The 20,182-nt window shown below is 34.0% G+C and overlaps 1 protein-coding gene across 1 annotated transcript in view; it reads right to left on the bottom strand.

Annotated features, from left to right (window-relative positions):
- The window catches only part of LOC129005404 (protein pelota), a 95,323-nt gene that overhangs the window by 38,007 nt on the left and 37,134 nt on the right, over positions 1–20,182 (bottom strand). Inside the window, exon 6 of the mRNA XM_054434290.1 lies at positions 141–363. Coding sequence (XP_054290265.1) covers positions 141–363 — 223 coding nt within the window. The remainder of the gene's footprint in view (positions 1–140; positions 364–20,182) is intronic.

The following is a 20,182-nucleotide window of genomic DNA, read 5'->3' as shown; positions in this document are numbered from 1 at the left end:
TGATAAAGTTTTTTTTTTTTTTATACAGCTAACGTTTTCAATTTTTGTTATGACAGCATTTTTGAATGCAGGAAGATATGCCACAGAAAATGAACTTTCAATCCATCCAAGTAAATTAACAAATTAAGTTTGATTGGTACCTCTGAGCGAGTGCTTGAATCCAGAAGAAGAGTGGACCAGCAGAAACTTGGATTTGTTGTCCAGCAACAGTTTGTTATCTGTTTTGACTGCTTCTTGTATCATAAACTCGTAGAACTGGTCTCGCACAAAGCCTGGGCTGGCTATCAGCACACACTTGACTATGTCAAAGTTGATGTGCCGTAGAATTCCCTGCATCACGTTCTCAAAGAATTTCTGCAACCCCTGAAAATTAAAAAGGTAGGCTTATAAGTTATAATGCTTTTAACTGGTATGAAATCTTATGAGTAGCAACTAAATCCTAAATAGGCCTAGTGATTAAATGGACAGATTATGTCAGAGAATGAGTGAATTTATGTATTAATTTTTAAAGATAATGACTACGTAGCCTTCATTTTCTATGGAAGAGGCACTTTGAATTAAAGTCAATGCCGGATTTAACACTTTTAAGGGAAAGCGCTCCAACCCATTTAAGTTTTATGGTTGTGCCAGGAATTGAACCCGGCCCTCCCGCACCGAAGTCTGAGACACTAACCACTAGGCTAGCAACACAACCAATACTTTTGAAAATAACGAAAGAATAAAAACTGCTGACAATTGGTGCTGCTATCTTTTAGGTTAGATTGAAAACATGCAAAGCTAATTTCCATATAGGAAAGTGGCTATTATCGTAGGTCTCATGTATACTAAGGCCCGAGACTGATTTACTTTTTTATTTTGATGTCCCCAGAGGCAAAAACACCATCTGTTCAAAACGTTTTACAGTGTGGCTGGTCATCAGTGTTACAATTTTTTTTTTTTTGTGTAAGTACAATGTAAATTAATTGTGATGATGCATATAAGAGTTTCCAAGTGTAAAAATTAACTTCCCAAAGAATTATTTTATTTTTTAGCGAATTTCCCTATAGGGAAGTAGCTATTACCGTAAGTCTCATGGTAAGACTTAGGGACCGATTTACTTTTTCATTTTGATGTCCCCAGAGGCCAAAAACACCATTCGTTCAAATTTTTATATATGTATATATATATATATATATATGTGTCCGTGAACACGATAACTTGAGTAATTTTAATCCGATTTTGATGAAATTTGGTTTGAAGGTGTAAGGCGGGATAAACTTGAATGAGTTCGCGATCCAGCATGATCGGACCATGGGAACAGGGTTTTATGGGGGGTTTTATGGGATAAAAATTGGTTTTTCTCACTTTTGACCCTCAAAACTCAAAATTTCCCAATTTTTCTCTAAACCTTCTTAAAGAGCTTAAAAAAACAAACAATTCAGTATATCAAAGTGTTTTTGTACGGTTATTGGTTACGGAGAAAACTAAAAAAATGGTAAATTTAAAATTCCCATGTTATTCTTATGGAGAATATTGTAAAATGTTGTTGTTTGCTTGTTTATGGATATATTTTGATCAAACTTGGCAAATTTATTTATTTTATAGTAAGCTATCAATATTTTACTAAAAACACACTTTATTAGTTTCCTTGTAGCAGCAAACCTAGGTACTCGTTAAACCTAATGTTATTTAAATAGATCTATTGAAAATCAATTCAGCCAAATGGAAATTCGCTTAGACGGCAGGTTTGCTGCGGCGGGGGTATTATAATTATTTTAAAACCATGTTTTTGAACACAATACAACAATTTGTCAATTACCTCCAAATGGGTTTGAGTATATGACGTCATTTTCATGTTCTACATTAAATTTTGAATAAGAATAATTGAAAATGGTGGAGTTCAATATTAAAAACGACATTGTAAATATTTAGTTCCAAAGATTATAATTAAGGTCTATGATCAAAATAAAAAAAAAAAAACGTTGGTCTATTGAATTTTTCTACACGCTGTATACAGTACAAGAAGGTAACAAAATACGTTGACAACTGCGCTATTTTATGAGCTTTCCAACCATATGCTTCGCTATTGAGGTTTAGATATGCTTTTGTTTTTTAAGGGTATGAATATTAGAAAACAGGAACCTTTTTTACAGTTCAAATTGAAACAAAATTTAAGTTTAGCTGAATTCATGCCTACAATCTATGTTTAAAATGTTAAAAATACCATTTTTTTTTAGTCTTCAAACCACTTAAGCGTACATAAGCAGATCTAAAGCTCAATAGTGTAGCATATGGTTGGAAAGCTTATAAAATGGCACAGTTTACAACATATTTTGCTACCTTTTTGTATACAGGGTATAGAAATAACAATAGACCAATGTTTTTTAATTTTTATCTTTAGATCTATTAACAATGGAGTTTTTACAATTGTTCTTCTACCATTTTCTGTTATTCATATTCAAAATTTAATGAAGAACACGCAATTACAGGTAATTGAAAAATTGCAGGAAAACGGCCAAAGATCCAAGTCATTTTGATGTATTCACTGGATTGGTGAGAGTGTCTTTAACCATTAAAATATGGCCTCACTACTTTGTAAATAAAATTACGGAAGTTCAAAAATGCAGTTTTGAGTGATTTTTGTCAAGTTTTAGTCAAATTTTTATCACAAAATCATCTATGAAATAATGAACAGCTGTTGGGATCAAGATTTTTTTCTAGCTGTCACTGACAACCAAGTGAGATTAAAAACATATTTCTTACATAACGGATTTAATTAATCGCAAGTGCAATAATATAGTGTAACCGTAAATGAAATGAAATAACTAGGCATCATCCAGGTCAGGAACCAGAGATTCTTTGTGTATAAAATTGTTCTGGAGTTTTGATAACCAGAAAGAAGACCTTGAATCAGTGTTGTATAGGGCTGGGAAACTTAAATTTATTAATGATTGTCGCCAATAGCTTACAAACAAGGTTTCCACTCATTGACGGTGCTTCAATGGCAATTGTGTAAAGTGTAAAGTAAAAAATCACAACTGCAGTGGGTGATTGTAACAGAGGTTTACGGATGATGCTAAACTCGCTTTTCCAATGTGTCACTTTCTGTTTATATTCACAGTGTGATGCAATCGCTGGACCATACAGCCAATAGGCAGCCCATCTCTTGGGTACATACGCCTACCCAATTATTCATAACAAACTTTTCAACGACGATCCTTGATACCGGTACTTTTCCCTAGAATACATGGCCTACATACTTAAAAAATAAAATTACAAATGTCCAAAAACCCAACATTGTGTGATTTTTGTCACATTTCCTTCTAATGTGAATAGATATACCAATCATTGTTTAGAGAATACGTAATCTATTCAATAACAAAAAGTTGTTTGGATAAGGTTGTTTTTATTTTAAACTGACACCGATAAGTTTACATTAAAAGTTGTTTACAAATAAAACAATTAATGAGAAATAACTTTAATTTTCTGATAACTTTTTACGAGAAAATCCAAAACCAAGAGATCAATAATCTCGGGACTTGAATACTGCATTAAATTGGTCTGATCTACTATAGTTCTTAACTGTAAACGTTGGTTTTTGGTACTGGTTCTTTTCATTAGAACCGTTGGTAGCTGCAAGAATCATTTTTACGTACCAACACATCACTAATTTTCAAATTAGTTATTGTTGGTTTTGCACCTTATTTATTACAGCCGTATTTAATTTAATTTATGTCTTAACTGTATAAGTTTTGCTTTTTCTGTCTGGATTCCAAGATCTTAGTTTATGCTAAGAAAATGATAATGCATTTGAGTAAAATATTTGTTGAGCAAACTATCATGAATTGTTTACACTTTACCTTGTTTAAATGTATCAATAGTTTGTGGCCTATTTTGGTAATTTTTATTCTAAATTACCAATCTAAATCGTCTATAGTACTTCATTTCATATAGTGTAGTGATGGTCGACCGGATCCGCCGGATCCGAGCTAGAACTTGCACCGGATCGGATCCCAAAAATTCCGGATCTTGGGCTGGATCCGGTTTTAATGGATCCAATTTTTTCAGATTTTTTTACTAACACAAAGCTGTCTGTATCCGTGTACAAGACCGATTTCCCCCCGATTTTTTTACTAACACAAAGCTGTCTATATCGTCTTTGTATATTTGTTGATGCAAACAATTTATATGGGTAGGCCATGTCTTTGTATTTGTATCTTGATGCAAACAATTTATATGGCTAGGCCATGTCTTCGTATTTATATGTTGATGCAAACAATTTATATGGCTAGGCCATGCCTTCGTATTTATATCTTGATGCAAACAATTTATATGGCTAGGCCATGTCTTCGTATTTGTATCTTGATGCAAACAATTTATATGGCTAGGCCATGCCTTCGTATTTATATGTTGATGCAAACAATTTATATGGCTAGGCCATGCCTTCGTATTTATATGTTGATGCAAACAATTTAAGCTAGGCGCCCACCGGGCAACTCAGCGGGTGACGCGGCGCGGCGCGGCACGGCGCGGAGAAAAACTTCCGTCCGCTTCTCCAGGGTTCGCGCCCACCAAGCAACTCTAGCGGAAGCGCGGGGCAGCGCTGAGAATTATTCTTTTGGAGGGGATGCACAGTGCACTTCGATTCGGACCCGAACACTCCCGAAGGGCTCACGATACTTTCCGAAAACACCCGAATGAGCGGCAGACGAGGGGCAGACGCCGTTTCCGTGCCTCTACCCCGCGCCCACCAGGCAACTCAACGGAGGCGCCGCAACACGAGAGGAAGAAATTCTCCACCGAATTCTCACTGCCGGATTCGAGAAGAAGTTTTTTTTCCGCGCCGCGTTGCGCCACCCGCTGGGTTGCTAGGTGGGCGTCAGTCCATAAGATAACATGGCACGGATACGTGGCAACTTTTTTCCACGGCGTCGCGCCGCGCCGCGCCGCGCCGCGTCACCCGCTGAGTTGCCCGGTGGGCGCCTAGCTTTATATGGCAAGGCAATGTAACATATTGCCTTATTGACCTTATTGCCTTATATAACATATTGTATATTTCCTGTTAGCTTCACATTTCAGCGACGCTATTTTGTATTCTACAATGATTAAGAAGAGGGATAAAGAATACACATCATCAGTCACTAGGGCTGAAAATAGGAAGTCCATCATTCAGCCCACGGTAATCCCTAAAGAGAAGAGCAGCACAGCTGAATCACACCACTGGGTAAAAATTAAACAAAAAAGTAATTCTTACAAGGGTCCTAACCAACACATTACAGAGCCTACAACTGCAGTGGAAAATAGGTTTAACATTCTTAATGAATTAGATGACAGTTGTGAAGTTCCTGATAACATTCCAGAAAAAAACCAGACCAATACCAGTAAAATAAATCGAAAACAAAACAAACAACGCAGAAATCCACACTATAAAAAAACAATCACAAGAAAGTCCAAACAGCTATACCCAAACTTAAAGCTAACCCTCTGCTCGGATAGCCAGGGCAGAGGAGTAGCTAATAAAATTGAATATCTAAGCCATGGGAGAATCAAGGCTTTTGGTTACGTAAGAGCCAACACCACGTTAGCCCAAGTCATTGACTCTACAGCCATTGAAGCCTCCACCCCTGTGGTTATCATTGGTGGAACAAATGACAGCCTAAATTCCGAGTTTGGCGATATCTATAAAGACCTAGAACATAAACTTAAATAAAAAACTGAAGAAAGAACCATCTTCATCACAACCATACCTATTAGATATGACAAGCCCCTAATGCATCCTATAAATGTTGATCTATACACTGTGAATCATTACATCGAGGAACTAACACAGAGGATGGATAATGTTTATTTGATTAATCTAACCCAGCTTGAGCGTTGCGACTTTACAAGACATGGTCTTCACTTTAGCAGTCGAGGAAAGGAGAAATTGGCTGGAATCATCATTGATGAAGTAACAACCTGGGCCCGAAACAAACTAATTACTACTAAAAGGGATATTCAACTAACCGATGCACATATGAGCGATGTAATTAATAAATTTTGTCATGACCCACAGGTAACCTTTGCACACTGCATATCTGCTGATTTCAGTGATGGAAAGCAAATGAGTCAAGGAGTAGCCAAAGTCTTCAAAACTAAATTTGGAAAACCATGTGAAAAAGATTTCTGTGCTAAAGATCTAACATTTCAGAAAACTAAAAATGGCGCAGCAATTTATGGATTGGTAACGAAACCTAAATATTTTCTTAACTCAGGGAACTACAGCAACTATCTTAATAACTACAACCAAGCCTTCAAACAGTTAGAACAAGATTTCAAAAACAAAAACTTCAAGAAATTAATTTGTTCTCCTATGGGATGTGTGCGGGATCGCATACCTCCTCATCACTTTATTGCTAATCTTAAAAAATTCTGCAGCAGAACTGGTGCATCCATCTTAATTGTCACATTTGATGAAACCTCAACAGGAAATTTACGTAATGGACTGACACACCCAGTTTTTGTACAGTGTCTCCGAGACCTAATAATTTCATCTTCACACTTGCCCCTGACTTCAGCTGCTGAGGAGTCTCCTACAACACCTAATGCTCAACCAGGACCTGCTACAACCAACCCACAACCTGCACCTGGCACTACCTACCACCAGCCAACTGTAACAGTTGTAGTTGACCTCACATCTGATGACCAATCATGTTTGCAGTCCACTGTAGTTCCTGGTCATCTTGCCGATAGTGAAATAGTGAAAGTGTGTGAAAAAAAGCAGAGCAATAGTGAGAGTGTAGTCCAGATCATTGGTAACGCAGAGTCTAGTGATAGTAGTATTGATTTAGATGTAAGCCTTGTAAATACTAATGTTGAAATCCCACAGCTTGTAAATAGTAATGTTTTTTTAGACCACTAGATAACTACAATAACAGACCTACTAGAAAAATCCCTTTTAAACTCTCAAGTAAGTCATCAGACAGACCAAAAATAGCTCAAAGTTTTTCAAATCTACTGTTATTACATCAAAATGTACAGCACCTATCATCCAGATTAGACATCTTAAAAATTAATCTCACAGAAATCCAACCTACTGTTTTGGCAATATCTGAACACAAAATGACAGAACCAGAAATATCAGTTTTTAGTATTCCAGATTACAAAGTATGTTCATATTTTGCTAGATCTATAAAAGTGGGAGGTGGAGTAATGATCATGATAAAAGATAACATTAAAAGTAAAAAAAATCCTAATACCTGCTGTTGAATCTCTATTAGAAGAGAAAGAATTTGAGTGTTGTCTTGCTGAGGTCTCTTTCACTGATTTAAATTGTGTAATAGCTTGTATATATAGGTCTCCCAAAAAATTTTTGATTAAAAATTTTCTGAATAAATTTGAAAGTTTATGTAGTATTTTAAGTAAACGTTTTTCAAATATAATTTTAACAGGGGATTTTAACATAAATGTGTTAAATAAAGATAGAACATACAAAGATTTTGTTAATATCTTAAAGATATATAATTTGTCATACTGGGTAAATTTTCCAACAAGGATAGATGTAAATTTAAATTCACAGAGTGCTATTGATAACATTATAAGTAATATAGAGAATAGAGATTGTAAAATTACAGGTATTGTAACTTGTATTTCGGACCATGATGCTCAACTCTTTGAAGTTTCATGCTCAAACAAAAACAGTAAAAAATAACAATACCCCCGCCGCAGCAAACCTGCCGACTAAGCGAATTTCCATTTGTCTGAATTGATTTTCAGTTAATTATATTTTAATAACATTAGGTTTAACGAGTACCTAGGTTTGCTGCTACAAGGAAACTAATAAAGTGTGTTTTTGAGTAAAATATTGATAGCTTAGTAAAAATTAATAAATTTGCCAAGTTTGATCAAAATATATCCATAAACAAGCAAACTACAACATTTGACAATATTCTCCATAAGAATAACATGGGAATTTTAAATTTACAATTTTTTAAATTTTCTTTGTTACTAATAATTGAACAAAAATACTTTTATATACAAAATTATTTGTTTTTTTAAGCTCCTTAAAAAGGTCTAAAGAGAAATCGGGAAATTTTGTGTTTTGAGGGTCAAAAGTGAAAAAAAAACCAATTTTTACCCCATAAAACCCCCCGTAAAGCCCCGTTCCCATGGTCCGATCGTGCTGGTTCGCGAACTCATTCAAGTTTATCCCGCTTTACACCTCTAAACCAAATTTCATCAAAATCGGACAAAAATTACTCAAGTTATCGCGTTCACGGACGTATATATATAAAAGTCTATATATATATACATATATAAAAATTTGAACGAATGGTGTTTCTGGCCTCTGGGGACATCAAAATGAAAAAGTAAATCGGTCCCGGGTCTAGGTCCTACCTTGCCACCTACGGTAATAGCTACTTCCCTATAGGGAAATTCGCTAAAAAAACTAATAAGGAAATTTTCAACAAATAATTATGATTTTTTTGAGAAAGAGTTATTGACAGAAACTTTGTTAGAAGTCTATCAGGCGCCTATAGATAAGAAATATGATGTTTTTTATAGTATATTTAATCATTATTTTAATGTATGTTTCCCTAAAACTTTAACAGCGATAAATTGTTTCAAAAAAAGTAATTGGATTACTGAAGAAATAATATGCAAAAAAGACAGATTAAAGAATTAGAAATTTTATTTAGATTAAGTAAGAATGAAAGTCTTAAGGTAACCATTAAAAAGTTGAAAGCTGAACTAAAGCAATGCATTGACAAGGAAAAAAAATGTTTTTTTATAGAAAAGTAAATAATGCAAAGAATAAAGCAAAACAAACTTGGAAATTAATTAACTCAGAGGTAAACAACAAAAAGATTTCAAAATGTAACATTGATATTTTGAGAGATGGTATATTTATTACTAACCCTCTCCAGGTCAGTAATAGTTTCAATGATTTCTTTGTGTCTGTGGTTGATAATTCTGTTCTTCCTAAGATTCTTCAAGGAAAAGATAGTGTGGTGCATTCTCAGCATTTAATTTCCATGAATAAATTCAAATTCAAGCAAATTGATGAGAAAGATCTTGAAAAATTAATATTATCTTTTAAAAACAAATATTCTACTGGCTATGATGATGTTTCAATTATTACTGTTAAAAAAGTTCTTCCTGCTATTTTAAAACCTCTTTTACATATAGTAAATTCTTCTCTCATTTCAGGCATTTTTCCTAATAAACTCAAAATAGCCAAAATTATTCCAGTTTTCAAAAAAGGGGAACCAAACGATGTTTCCTGTTACCGACCAATTTCACTTCTTCCAGTTTTTTCAAAAATCTTAGAAAAAGTTGTTTTTATACAATTGATGGATTTTTTAAATGAACATAACTTAATGGATTCAGAACAACATGGATTTCAAGCAGGCAAATCGACAGTCACTGCAGTTATTGAATTTATTGAAAGTATAATAAATGCAGTGGGTAAGAGAGAAAAAGTAATTGGCATTTTTCTTGATTTAACAAGGGCATTTGATAGTGTATCGCATGAAAATCTTATCGACACTTTATCAAAATTAGGTATTCATGACAAAGAATTAAATTGGTTTAGATCCTACCTATTTCTTAGGCAACAATATGTTGAAATAGAACATTATAAATCAGATTTCTCAAGTAAATATAATTACATCCAAAAGTTTAATTCACAGATGCCATGGAGAATTAATGGTCCACCATGGAGTTCCGCAGGGGTCAGTGTTGGGGCCCCTCTTGTTCCTAATATACTTGAGGGGTCTGCCGGACTTGATGCCTGTGGGCGGGGCGGCCTGTTTGTATGCTGACGATACTAATATTACCATTTGTGGAAATTCAAAAGAAAGTATTGAGGCATCATCATTGGTCAGTCTCTCCATCATAAAAAAACTCTTAGATAGCAAAAACCTTCTTTTAAACCCTGAAAAATCTAATTTTGTATCATTTTCTACAAAACAAAACAAAAACAAATTAAATCCAGACATAATCCTAGAAGATTATAAATTACAACAGGTAGAACATACAAAATTTCTTGGTTTAATAATTGATAAAAATCTAGCCTGGGACAAACATGTTGATCATGTTATCAAAAAAATGTCGTCAGGAGTATCTGCTTTAAGACAAATGTATAAAGTTTGCAGCTTAAAAACATTAATATCAATATATTATGCCTTAGTTCATTCTAATTTAGCTTATGGAATCAGTATATATGGAGCAACTACATCAAAAAACTTAAAACGGATTTTATCGTACCAGAAAAGGGCAATTAGGGCAATGTTTAATTTGAAAAGGAAAGATTCGGTAAAACATATTTTTACCGATCTTGGAATACTAACTGTTCATGGACTATATATCTTGGAAACTATTATTTATGCAAAAAATATTACAAAAACTCAGGTATCAAACAAAATTAGTCATAATTATAACACTCGTTCTCAATCTCAAATTGATAGACACAATCTAGAATTTTATAAAAAGAAAACAAAATTCACAGGAAATAAATTTATGTCCCATCTTCCAAAAATACTTCTAACTGAAAATGATACAAAAAAGTTTAAAAATTGTCTGAAACAGTATTTGATTAAAATTGCCCCTTATTCTCTTGAAGAGTTTTGGGAGAACAAATAAAATAAATATTCTGTCTTATTATTAGTTCTTAAATGTAAAACATTTTATTTTGTAAGATCTGACTCTATTCCTGTACAATTGTACTTAAATGAATAAAGGATATTTTGATTTGATTTGAATGTCAATTTATAAGGCAAGGCCATGTTTCAGTGTTTGTCTTTTGATGCAAATGACTTATTTGGCAAGGTCATATCTCAGTGTTTCTCTTGATGCAAATAACATATATGGCAAGGCAATGTCTCAGTGTATACCTTATATCTTGATGCAAACAATTTATATGGCTAGACCATGTCTTCGTATTTGTATCTTGATGCAAAGAATTTATATGGCAAGGTAATGTCAATTTATATGGCAAGGCCATGTCTCAGTGTTTCTCTTCAGGGGTGCCCAGAGGGGGGGTACTGTGGCGCGTTTGCGCCACAGGAAATTTTGGGGGGGAACTTATTTTGAGATTTTTGGGGGGGATATTTTTTTGCTAGCTGTCATAATGAATGTATAATTTTGTATAAGCAGCCCGAAAAAGTGTTTCTAAGTAGCTCACTATCACCACCAACAACATTTTGCGGTTCGTAATTAAGATAGCTTCTGAATGGTAAAAACGGACCTTGCCAGGCAATCCTTAATATACCATTGTCGAATTTTACTTGCTACATATGTTTTGGTGGTTCTTTAACTCCACCATTGTCAGGATTTAAAAAAAGATCCACTTCTGGAGGTGTCGTCAGAATACGACAAACATTAAATACAAAACACGAAACGATTACAGATAGGCCTGTCAATTCGTACATTGCCGTCGGCAGGACTGGAAGTAGAAGTAAGTAAAGTAAATTGAATCAGGTTCAGGTTATGACGGACCGACGTGGTCTCTGGATTGTCGTCTGCGTTTTCAACAGCTGATATTGGACAATTGTAGTGACTGAGAAGAGTATTGAAAATATAATGGGATTCATAATTAATTGAGTGTTTTCACTAAACAATTTTGTGCTGTCAATAGTTTAATGTATATTTCAAACTCCTCAAAGTATTTAATAAATTTCCTTTCCTGCAGTAATGTAGAATGTCGAGACCATCCAGCATTTAAATTAGTTATTATTGTCCATAATTTTGAATGGAAAAATGAATTATGAATCCCATTATATTTTCAACACTCTCACTCCTCCTCCGTCACTAGAATTAGTCCAATTTCAGCTTTTGATAACACAAACACCAATCCAGAGACCACGTCTTTCTGTCATTACCTGATTCAGTTTACTTCCAGTCCTGCTCGCTGCAATATATTATACACGCGTGAATTGATAGGCCTATCTGTTATCGTTTCGTGTTTTGTGTACAAACGGATTGTCTGACAAGATGCGTTTCTACCATTATTAGTCATAACAGGCAATCCTGGGGCTATCAAAATGAATTATAAGATTACTTCGTCACAAAAACCTTTTGTACTGGTGGCAATTATTAAGAGATATTGTGGGTATTTTGCCCGGCGATTTTTGTAGAAGGCAGCCTGGGAATGGTGAGCAACAAGTCTGTCTTATTTCGTGACCCTGCCTATAATTGTGAAACAATAATATACTTTTTGCCAAAGTATTATTAATGCACTTAAAGCTGTTTGAATTCTTAAGCCCTGTAAAAATTAACGCCACCTAATATATTGTACAGTTACAGTACTGTGTTGGAGTAGAGTAATTCACCGAGTAGGCCTATATTGTTGTACGTTTTGAAGACGTTGTCTATTGCAATACTGAGCACACATATTGGCTGACAATACAGATTCTGAATTTTAAATTGAAAAACTTCTAATTCGTCCATTAGTTAGATTTATATTGATGTATTGTTAAATAACGTTTCATATTAAACATTTAATTTTGATTATCAGAAAGTTTGTTTTTCATATCTCAAGTTTACTAAATACTTAAAATGCTTGTTTTATGAGGTAAAGGGAAAATTGTCAGATAAATTGGTGAGGGAAGGGTAGGTTTAAATAGACGGCAGCATAAATTGGGGGGGGGGGACTACTCCTTTGGCTTGGGGGGGGATTGCGCCTCTGGGTTTGGGGGGGATGGGCACCTCTGTTTCTCTTTAAATGCAAATAACTTATATGGCAAGTCCATGTCTCAAGTCTCAGTGTTTGTCTCTTGATGCAAATAACTTATATGACAAGGCCATGTCTCAGTGTTTGTGTCTTGATGCAAATAACTTTTATGGCAAGGCCATGTCTCAGTGTTTGTCCCTTGATGCAAATAACTTATATGGCAAGGCCATGTCTCAGTGTTTGTCTCTTGATGCAAAAAACTTATATGGCAAGGCCATGTCTCAGTGTTTGTCTTTTGATACAAATAACATATATGGCAAGGCCCAGTGTATACTTTATATCTTGATGCAAACAATTTATATGGCTGGGCCATGTCTTCATAGTTGTATCTTGATGCAAACAATTTATATGGCTAGGCCATGTCTTCGTATTTATATGTTGAAGCAAACAATTTATATGGCTAGGCCATGCCTTCGTATTTGTATCTTGATGCAAACAATTTATATGGCAAGGCAATGTCAATTTATATGGCAAAGCCATGTCTCAGAGTTTGTCTCCTGATGCAAATAACTTATATGACAAGGCCATGTCTCAGTGTTTGTCTCTTGATGCAAATAATTTATATGGCAAGGCAATGGGCACGCGGAAAGGTCGCCCCCGGAAACATCACCCCCCTACGTCATAATGACGTCAGAGACCGGGGGGTGATGTTTCCGGCCGCGGACACTCAATTTCAGTTGCAGCATGCACTCGTCGATATGACGAGTTATTTTTGAGTTTGCGTATTAATTAGATAATTATATTCACTTATCATATACAATTACCAGATTTTCTAATTACAATTGATGTTAACCGGATACGCTAACCCCGATCGTTTTCAAAATGTACACCCCGGAAAGGTCCCCCCTGCCATGATCACCCCCGGTATACCTGCTGTAGGGCTTGGGCTCGTGACTCGAGGCAGCTATTGTTCACAAGGGTAGAGACTGTCCCATATTACCACCGCTTGACTGAACTCACAAGAATGGGTAGGATTTGGTATTATTACGCAAATGTTGTGGATATTAAGATAAATACAAATTAACACTTTAATATTGTGCTTTCTCTAGACATTTTCCCTTAATTTTATACCTTAAATGATGTATAAATTACATATAGTTTTTTCCGTCAACGTATAAAATGTATTTGAAACACGTGGAAATGAAATAAAATGTTTATAGTATAGTACAAATTAAGTAAGGAATCAACTCGTATTAATATGAGCAAGCTTAAATTGTACAATTCTTAAATTGTAAACATTGAGCAATAAATGCTGTATATGATATACATTTAAATAATTGTCTGGATTTTATGGTAAAATAAATGCATTGAGAATATTCCTGATTTGATTTTGGTGAAGGACTCTTTCCCGTAAAAAGAATTTAGAAAGTAAATATTGGTTAGTTTCTTCGGCAATAAACAGGAAAAAGCTCACACTGTTTACGTTTGCGTTGACAGAGAAGCAAGCAACAGTGTCACATTCACTTTATTTCATGATTTCACACTGCTGATTTTAAATAACTAAATTGACATTGAAGTAGTACAGTTATTCCATGAACGGTCACCTATTGTTTTGAAAGTTACACATTTAAATCTACCTGTAGTTCGCAGAATATTAATACGTATAACTTAAAAGTTTGCAAGAGAACATAATCCTAAGTATGGTATCCACTATTCTCAGAGTATTGATTTATGGAATTCGTCTGTAATTTGCAGACTATTAATTTCGTAGAGTACAACTGTATTTATAGCGGAAAGTATTTTTTTGTAAAATAGCTGAGACTTCCCCACTTCAGGTATCCCTCCCAAGAATACCTGAGCCAAATACGTTTGTTTAACATAGTTAAAGAAAAGTTTAGTTAGTTATTTACTTAAGTCAGTTTCAACTTTTTACCATAATTCGTACATTAACATAATTCATAATTATCAGTGTTATCTAGCCTATGTACTTAATTAATTTGGAAGGGGTTAATTTGTGAACAGAACGCCTCATAGAGTTTTAAACAGATTTTGAAAATGTTAATGTAATTTGTAAAAAGTATACCCTGAAGTTGCACTAACAATAAAATCAGCTCAAAATATGGTTGGGGATTTTCCCCAGTGTTTTCTAGAGACCTGCTACAACGTTTCACATTTTTATAGCCCTCAAAATTTTGGTATATCGATATAGACTACACACATTCTACAAAAATTACATAACTTTCATGGCATAAACTTATAGGCCTACATACACAGATTTTATTCCAGACAAATCTTGATTTTACCCTAGGGTAGAAGTATTAGAGATGTATAGTTCAAATCTACAGATTTCCTGAATACGAAGATCAATGTAGGAAAAAACAACATTTAAAATTGAAACAGTATGCGGGCAAACACCGACGATCAATATTTAAGTAACTACTTGTAACATAAAAACCTCAATGACAGTTTGGAACCAGCTGTTAGTTAAAACAGCACTGAAACGACTTTAAATTATTGGCGTCGGCTGCTAGACTAAAAAAATTAAACTAAAAAAACTGAAATCATGGCATTGAAATTCCCTTCCTTTGAAAATTATATTTATTTCAAAACAAAAATCACGAAAATAGCGAAAGTGGTTGATTCAGAATCCTGAAATGAAAAAAAACTCTGTCACATTTAAAAATATAATATATCACAATTAATTGCACACTCTAGTGGAAATCGATTAAACCCACCCATATGGATTCTTGCTTATCCGTTTACTTTTCCACTCTTTGCGTTTTTGTACATGCCAAGTCAAGTCTTAAAACATTATATTTAAAACAATTGTATTAAATCTTCCATAAATTACAAGAAACAGTGACTCATTCATTTTCCCCGATTCCGAATATTTGTGCACAATCTTGGCGACTTATGTTCAGTCTCCAGCATTTTGGAGGTGTTCGCAATTCAGACACACCCGTTCCCATAGTCCGATTATGCTGGTTCACGAACTCGTTCTAATAAACTTAGGCGTACACGTTTGTAACAAATCTCATCAAACTCGCAGCGTTGAGTTGCCCGAGTTACCGCGCTCACGGTCACATATACTGGGTGTATTTATAAAGTCCCGGCTTAATATTTTCAAAACGGCAATAGATAAATCAATAAGATCTGGTACATAAACACCATACCTAAAAACAACGTTTTAAAGGCTGTAAGTTTTCTGTCATATAATGGGGACATCCCGCAAGGAGTCAGAAGGAAATCTTAAATAAGAGCATAAGTTGATATTTACAGATAACCGTAGGCATATTCTACAACTTAGTAAAACGTTATTTTTTTTATTAAAGCCATTTTTGATTTAGGAAACACGTTATTTTTCTTTTTGCTTTCTTTATTTGTTGTGCTCTTGGTCTTTAATGTTTACCAGGTTTATAATGATTTATTTGTTACCAATAACAATTTAAGAAAATATATTTAATTATTTACTTACATTATCTTTTACGTAGTTAAAATTACTAAGTATTTGATTTGATAATTTGAAATATTATCAACATATTTTTCAACCTTTTCCCATATAAGAAGGCGTCCAAACACTACCAAATAGGTAAAGGTACTACAGTAGCAAAATGTGTATTTATAAAAAGAAATAACAATAAGAATACGAAACGAAACACACAAATTTAAAGGGCGTAAGACAAAAAAACCTTCCCTATTTTTTCTTTATGTTTTTTTCTTCTTTTTGTGCTCTTGATTTTGATTTTTATATATTTTATTGTTTTAAATTATATTGTAAATGAAGTTTGTACTGTATAAATTCCTTGACACTTTGTAGAATATTAAATTTTTATTCAGTTATATTTTTGTATTTTCTTTCCATAATAGACGATTTAGTACCCATTGTATCTATTTATTTCTCAATTTAAGTACCTGCCTTCCAAACTTTGTTACAAAATCCTAAATTTGTTTTAGCGAATTTCCCCTATAGGGAATACGCTATTACCGTAGTACTCATGGTAAGACCTGGACCCGGGACCGATTTACTTTTTCGTTTTGAGGTCCCTAGATGCCAAAAACACCATCCGTTCAAATTCATAAATTTGATGAAATTTGGTACAAGCGTGTAAACCTACGTTTATTCGAACGAGTTCGCGAACCAGCATGATCGAACCAAGAGAACGGGGTTTTATGGGGTAAAAATTGGGTTTTCCCATTTTTGACACTAAAAACTTAAAATTTAGCAATTTCTTTATAAACCATTTTGTAGACCTTAAAAAAAACAAATAATTTAGTATATTGAAGCGTTAATTATGCGCCTAGAAAATTCCAAAAATTTGTAAATTTAAAATTTTTATGTTATACTTAGAATAAGTAAACTGTTGTAGTTTGCTTGTTTATATTTTTGTTTTTTTATTTTAATCAAATTTGGAAAATGCATTCATTTTATACTAAACTATTATCATTTTACAAAAAAAAAAAAAAAAACACCTTTTTACTCTCCCTATTGCAGCAAACCTAAGTACTCGTTAAACTTTGATGGTTCAAAACTGGACCCAGATGTTCCTGATCATTGGGCTTTAAATAAATGATCCTGGCTAATGAAACAGCTGATACAGTCAGTAAAAAAGCTACACAGTCATCTCACACCATTCTACATATATTTGGGTTAAAATACGCACCTACAAAAACATAGGTGTGCTATTCCTACATATTCTGACGTCACTCGGATTGCAAACATAAGATCACCTGATTGTAACTGTCAAATTAGTATGTATTTGTTTTGATTTGATTGTTATTGTTTTTATAATAATAAAAACAATAACAACCAAATCAAAACAAATAAAAACAATAACAATCAAATCAAAGCAAATACATATACTAATTTGACAGTTACAATCAGGTGATCTTTTGTTTGTAATCCGAGTGACGTCAGAATATGTAGGAATAGCACACCTATGTTTTTCCTTCCACCATGACCTAGGTGGCGTCCCCATATCAATTGATATTGATATTGATATATGTTGAACTAATGTTATTTAAATAGGGAATAAATGTGATATTTACAGAGACATTTTAGCGTAAATCCAATCAGGCAAATGGAAATTCGCTTAGTCTGCAGGTTTGCTGTGGTGGCCGGCGGGGGTATTTTTAATTATAATTGGCACTTTGTGATACATTGATTGGAGTATATACGAATGTTACTATCGTTTAAGCGATGTAATACAAGTTTACAGCTCAACATTTAAAATTTTGATTACATATTAAACATTTGAACTCACGTATATATTCCCCTTAGTAAATATGAAACATAATTTTGCAAACTTCAGTAGCAAAAAAGGTTTCTAAACATATACATATTATAACAAAACTAATTTATTGGTATATCAACACTGATTGCAAGTCCTCTTCTCGATTTAAAGTTATTCTGATATTTTTATTATACTTTCATTATATTTTGGCTCTATTCCAGTGATATGAATCTAGCCTAGGCTGTTTCTGAATTAAGGTACTTTTTGGCATAACCTTTAGAATAGTATCATTTACATATTTGTAATTACTAACAATTAATTATTTCGTTAAATTTAAGGGATTAATCCCCTAAAAGATATTATTATGTTTATTCTTATTTAATAATCTGTTTCTAATTTTCAAATTATTAATTAAATCAGGGCCAAACCTAAAGCAATGCGATTCATTTTTAATACATTTAGCAATTATTCTATTTTTAACAAATGTGTTGCTTAACAATTACCATAGGGTGTAAGGTAAGTTTACTGATGTTGATAAGTATAACTACTATTTAATGCAACAGAAAAAGTTTATACTTTACGCATTATCGTTGGTAGTTTTTTTATGAATTAAGTCTAAAAGAATCATTTTTATAGTCAATCTTTAGTTGTCTTAGAAGTTCATACACATCTAAATCTACTGATAAATATTCCACCACAGGGTCTGCAATTTTATTCTGTGGAAAAGCTGTTGTCCAATCGACAATAATAGGCCTAATGAACGAGCGGCCGACCCTCGGCCTCAGAACAATGGACTAGGGAGGACGGGCTGACGGGCAGCCCAGCCCTACTAGGGGTAGCGTTTCAGGGGGGGACGATTCCGGGGTGTACATAGATTTCCGTTTCAACTAGTTTGAATTAAAATTAATAACATAATTAGTTCGTATCAACTAGACTTTGATAAATTAACTTACTTGTCAAGCCCTTGGGGGGGTATGATTCCGGTCGCGGACATATATTTTATACCAGCTGGTTGTCTGGTATCGTGACGTCACGTTTAGCCTGGGGGGTGATGTTTCCGGGGGCGACCATTCCTGCGACCCTATACCTTGAGGTGTTCCAGGCATAAATAAATTGGATGCTGTATGCAAAAACCACGATATAGCATACTATTGTAATATCGAACTATTGTAAACTATAAACAGATACCCTTTTGGTGGTCGTCCAAACTTAGCACAAAGATTCATTTTATGATTTTGAAAAGTTCTAGTGTCCCCAAAAAATGGGGGATTATGGGCTCAACTGGAGATTACTCTATATATAAGATATATTAACCCTAAAACATTACCAATTTAATTTTAAACAGTATGATTTAAATTGGCATTCTGTTAATTACGTTTTTTAACCCACCCTTATGACAGTGTGTATCTGGATCCGGATCCGAAGATCTGGATTCGAATTTTTCAAGATCCGGATCCGGATCCGGTACCGACATTTTCTTGGATCCGCCCATCACTAATAGTAAGCCATCATTTCGACAGCATTTCAGGTCATCTTCGGTCTAAGCAAATATAAATTGTTATAATAAAATTTGATGACATTAACAAAGATATCAAATAGGTACTAATTTTATATGTGCTTTGTTATGCTTAAAGGGTAGCAAATTCCCTAATTAAATTCTATATTTTTGTGTGTATGTCTGTTGGTACCACATTAATGTCCTTATTTCTCACTGTTATTCACGGAAAGGACAAGAGCACATTTGATAATGAAAATTTCAACCGGAATTAAGTGTTAAATGGTGAGGTTGAGGTTAGAGGTGTGCGGATAGTGAAATTTCATTTCGGATCGGATAGTTGAGGCTCGGTTCGGATCGGATCGGATATTGAGAGGTTCGGATTCGGATATTTTTGGATTCAGATAGTTTAGTGTGGATAATAATAAGCTGCATATGTATTTTTAACCTATAAAACACTGTAAAGCTGTGTATATAAACTTAAATGGCGATTTTGAATTGTAGAATTTCAAATTAGCCACGTCCACAGTTTTCTCTCTCTTGAAAATCACAGTTCACAACATCTATTTTCAAAAGTTGGTTGCTTGAATTAAGTACCCTAGCAGCCGAAATCTTCACACAACACTTTAGCTCAGCAGGACTGATGTCAAACGTTTGGGCTTGTTTACTTGAGGTTATGTTTTATGTTGTTTCCTGGTTCTCACAAGACAAGGAGTTCTATCTCAAGTTTATTTTCACATTGTATATCCTTATGTTTTTGGGATTATTGGCCTTAAGTGGCATTCTGCTGGTTTGCCAAGTTTAGAATACATCACTAATGCACTA

The sequence above is a fragment of the Macrosteles quadrilineatus genome, unplaced genomic scaffold (assembly GCF_028750875.1).
Source record: "Macrosteles quadrilineatus isolate MER2022 unplaced genomic scaffold, UCM_ALF_1.0 Scaffold_1__1_contigs__length_201487025, whole genome shotgun sequence".
Lineage (NCBI taxonomy): Eukaryota > Metazoa > Arthropoda > Insecta > Hemiptera > Cicadellidae > Macrosteles > Macrosteles quadrilineatus.
The sequence above is the reverse complement of the archived record's forward strand: the minus strand, read 5'-3'. Positions and strand labels throughout refer to the sequence as shown.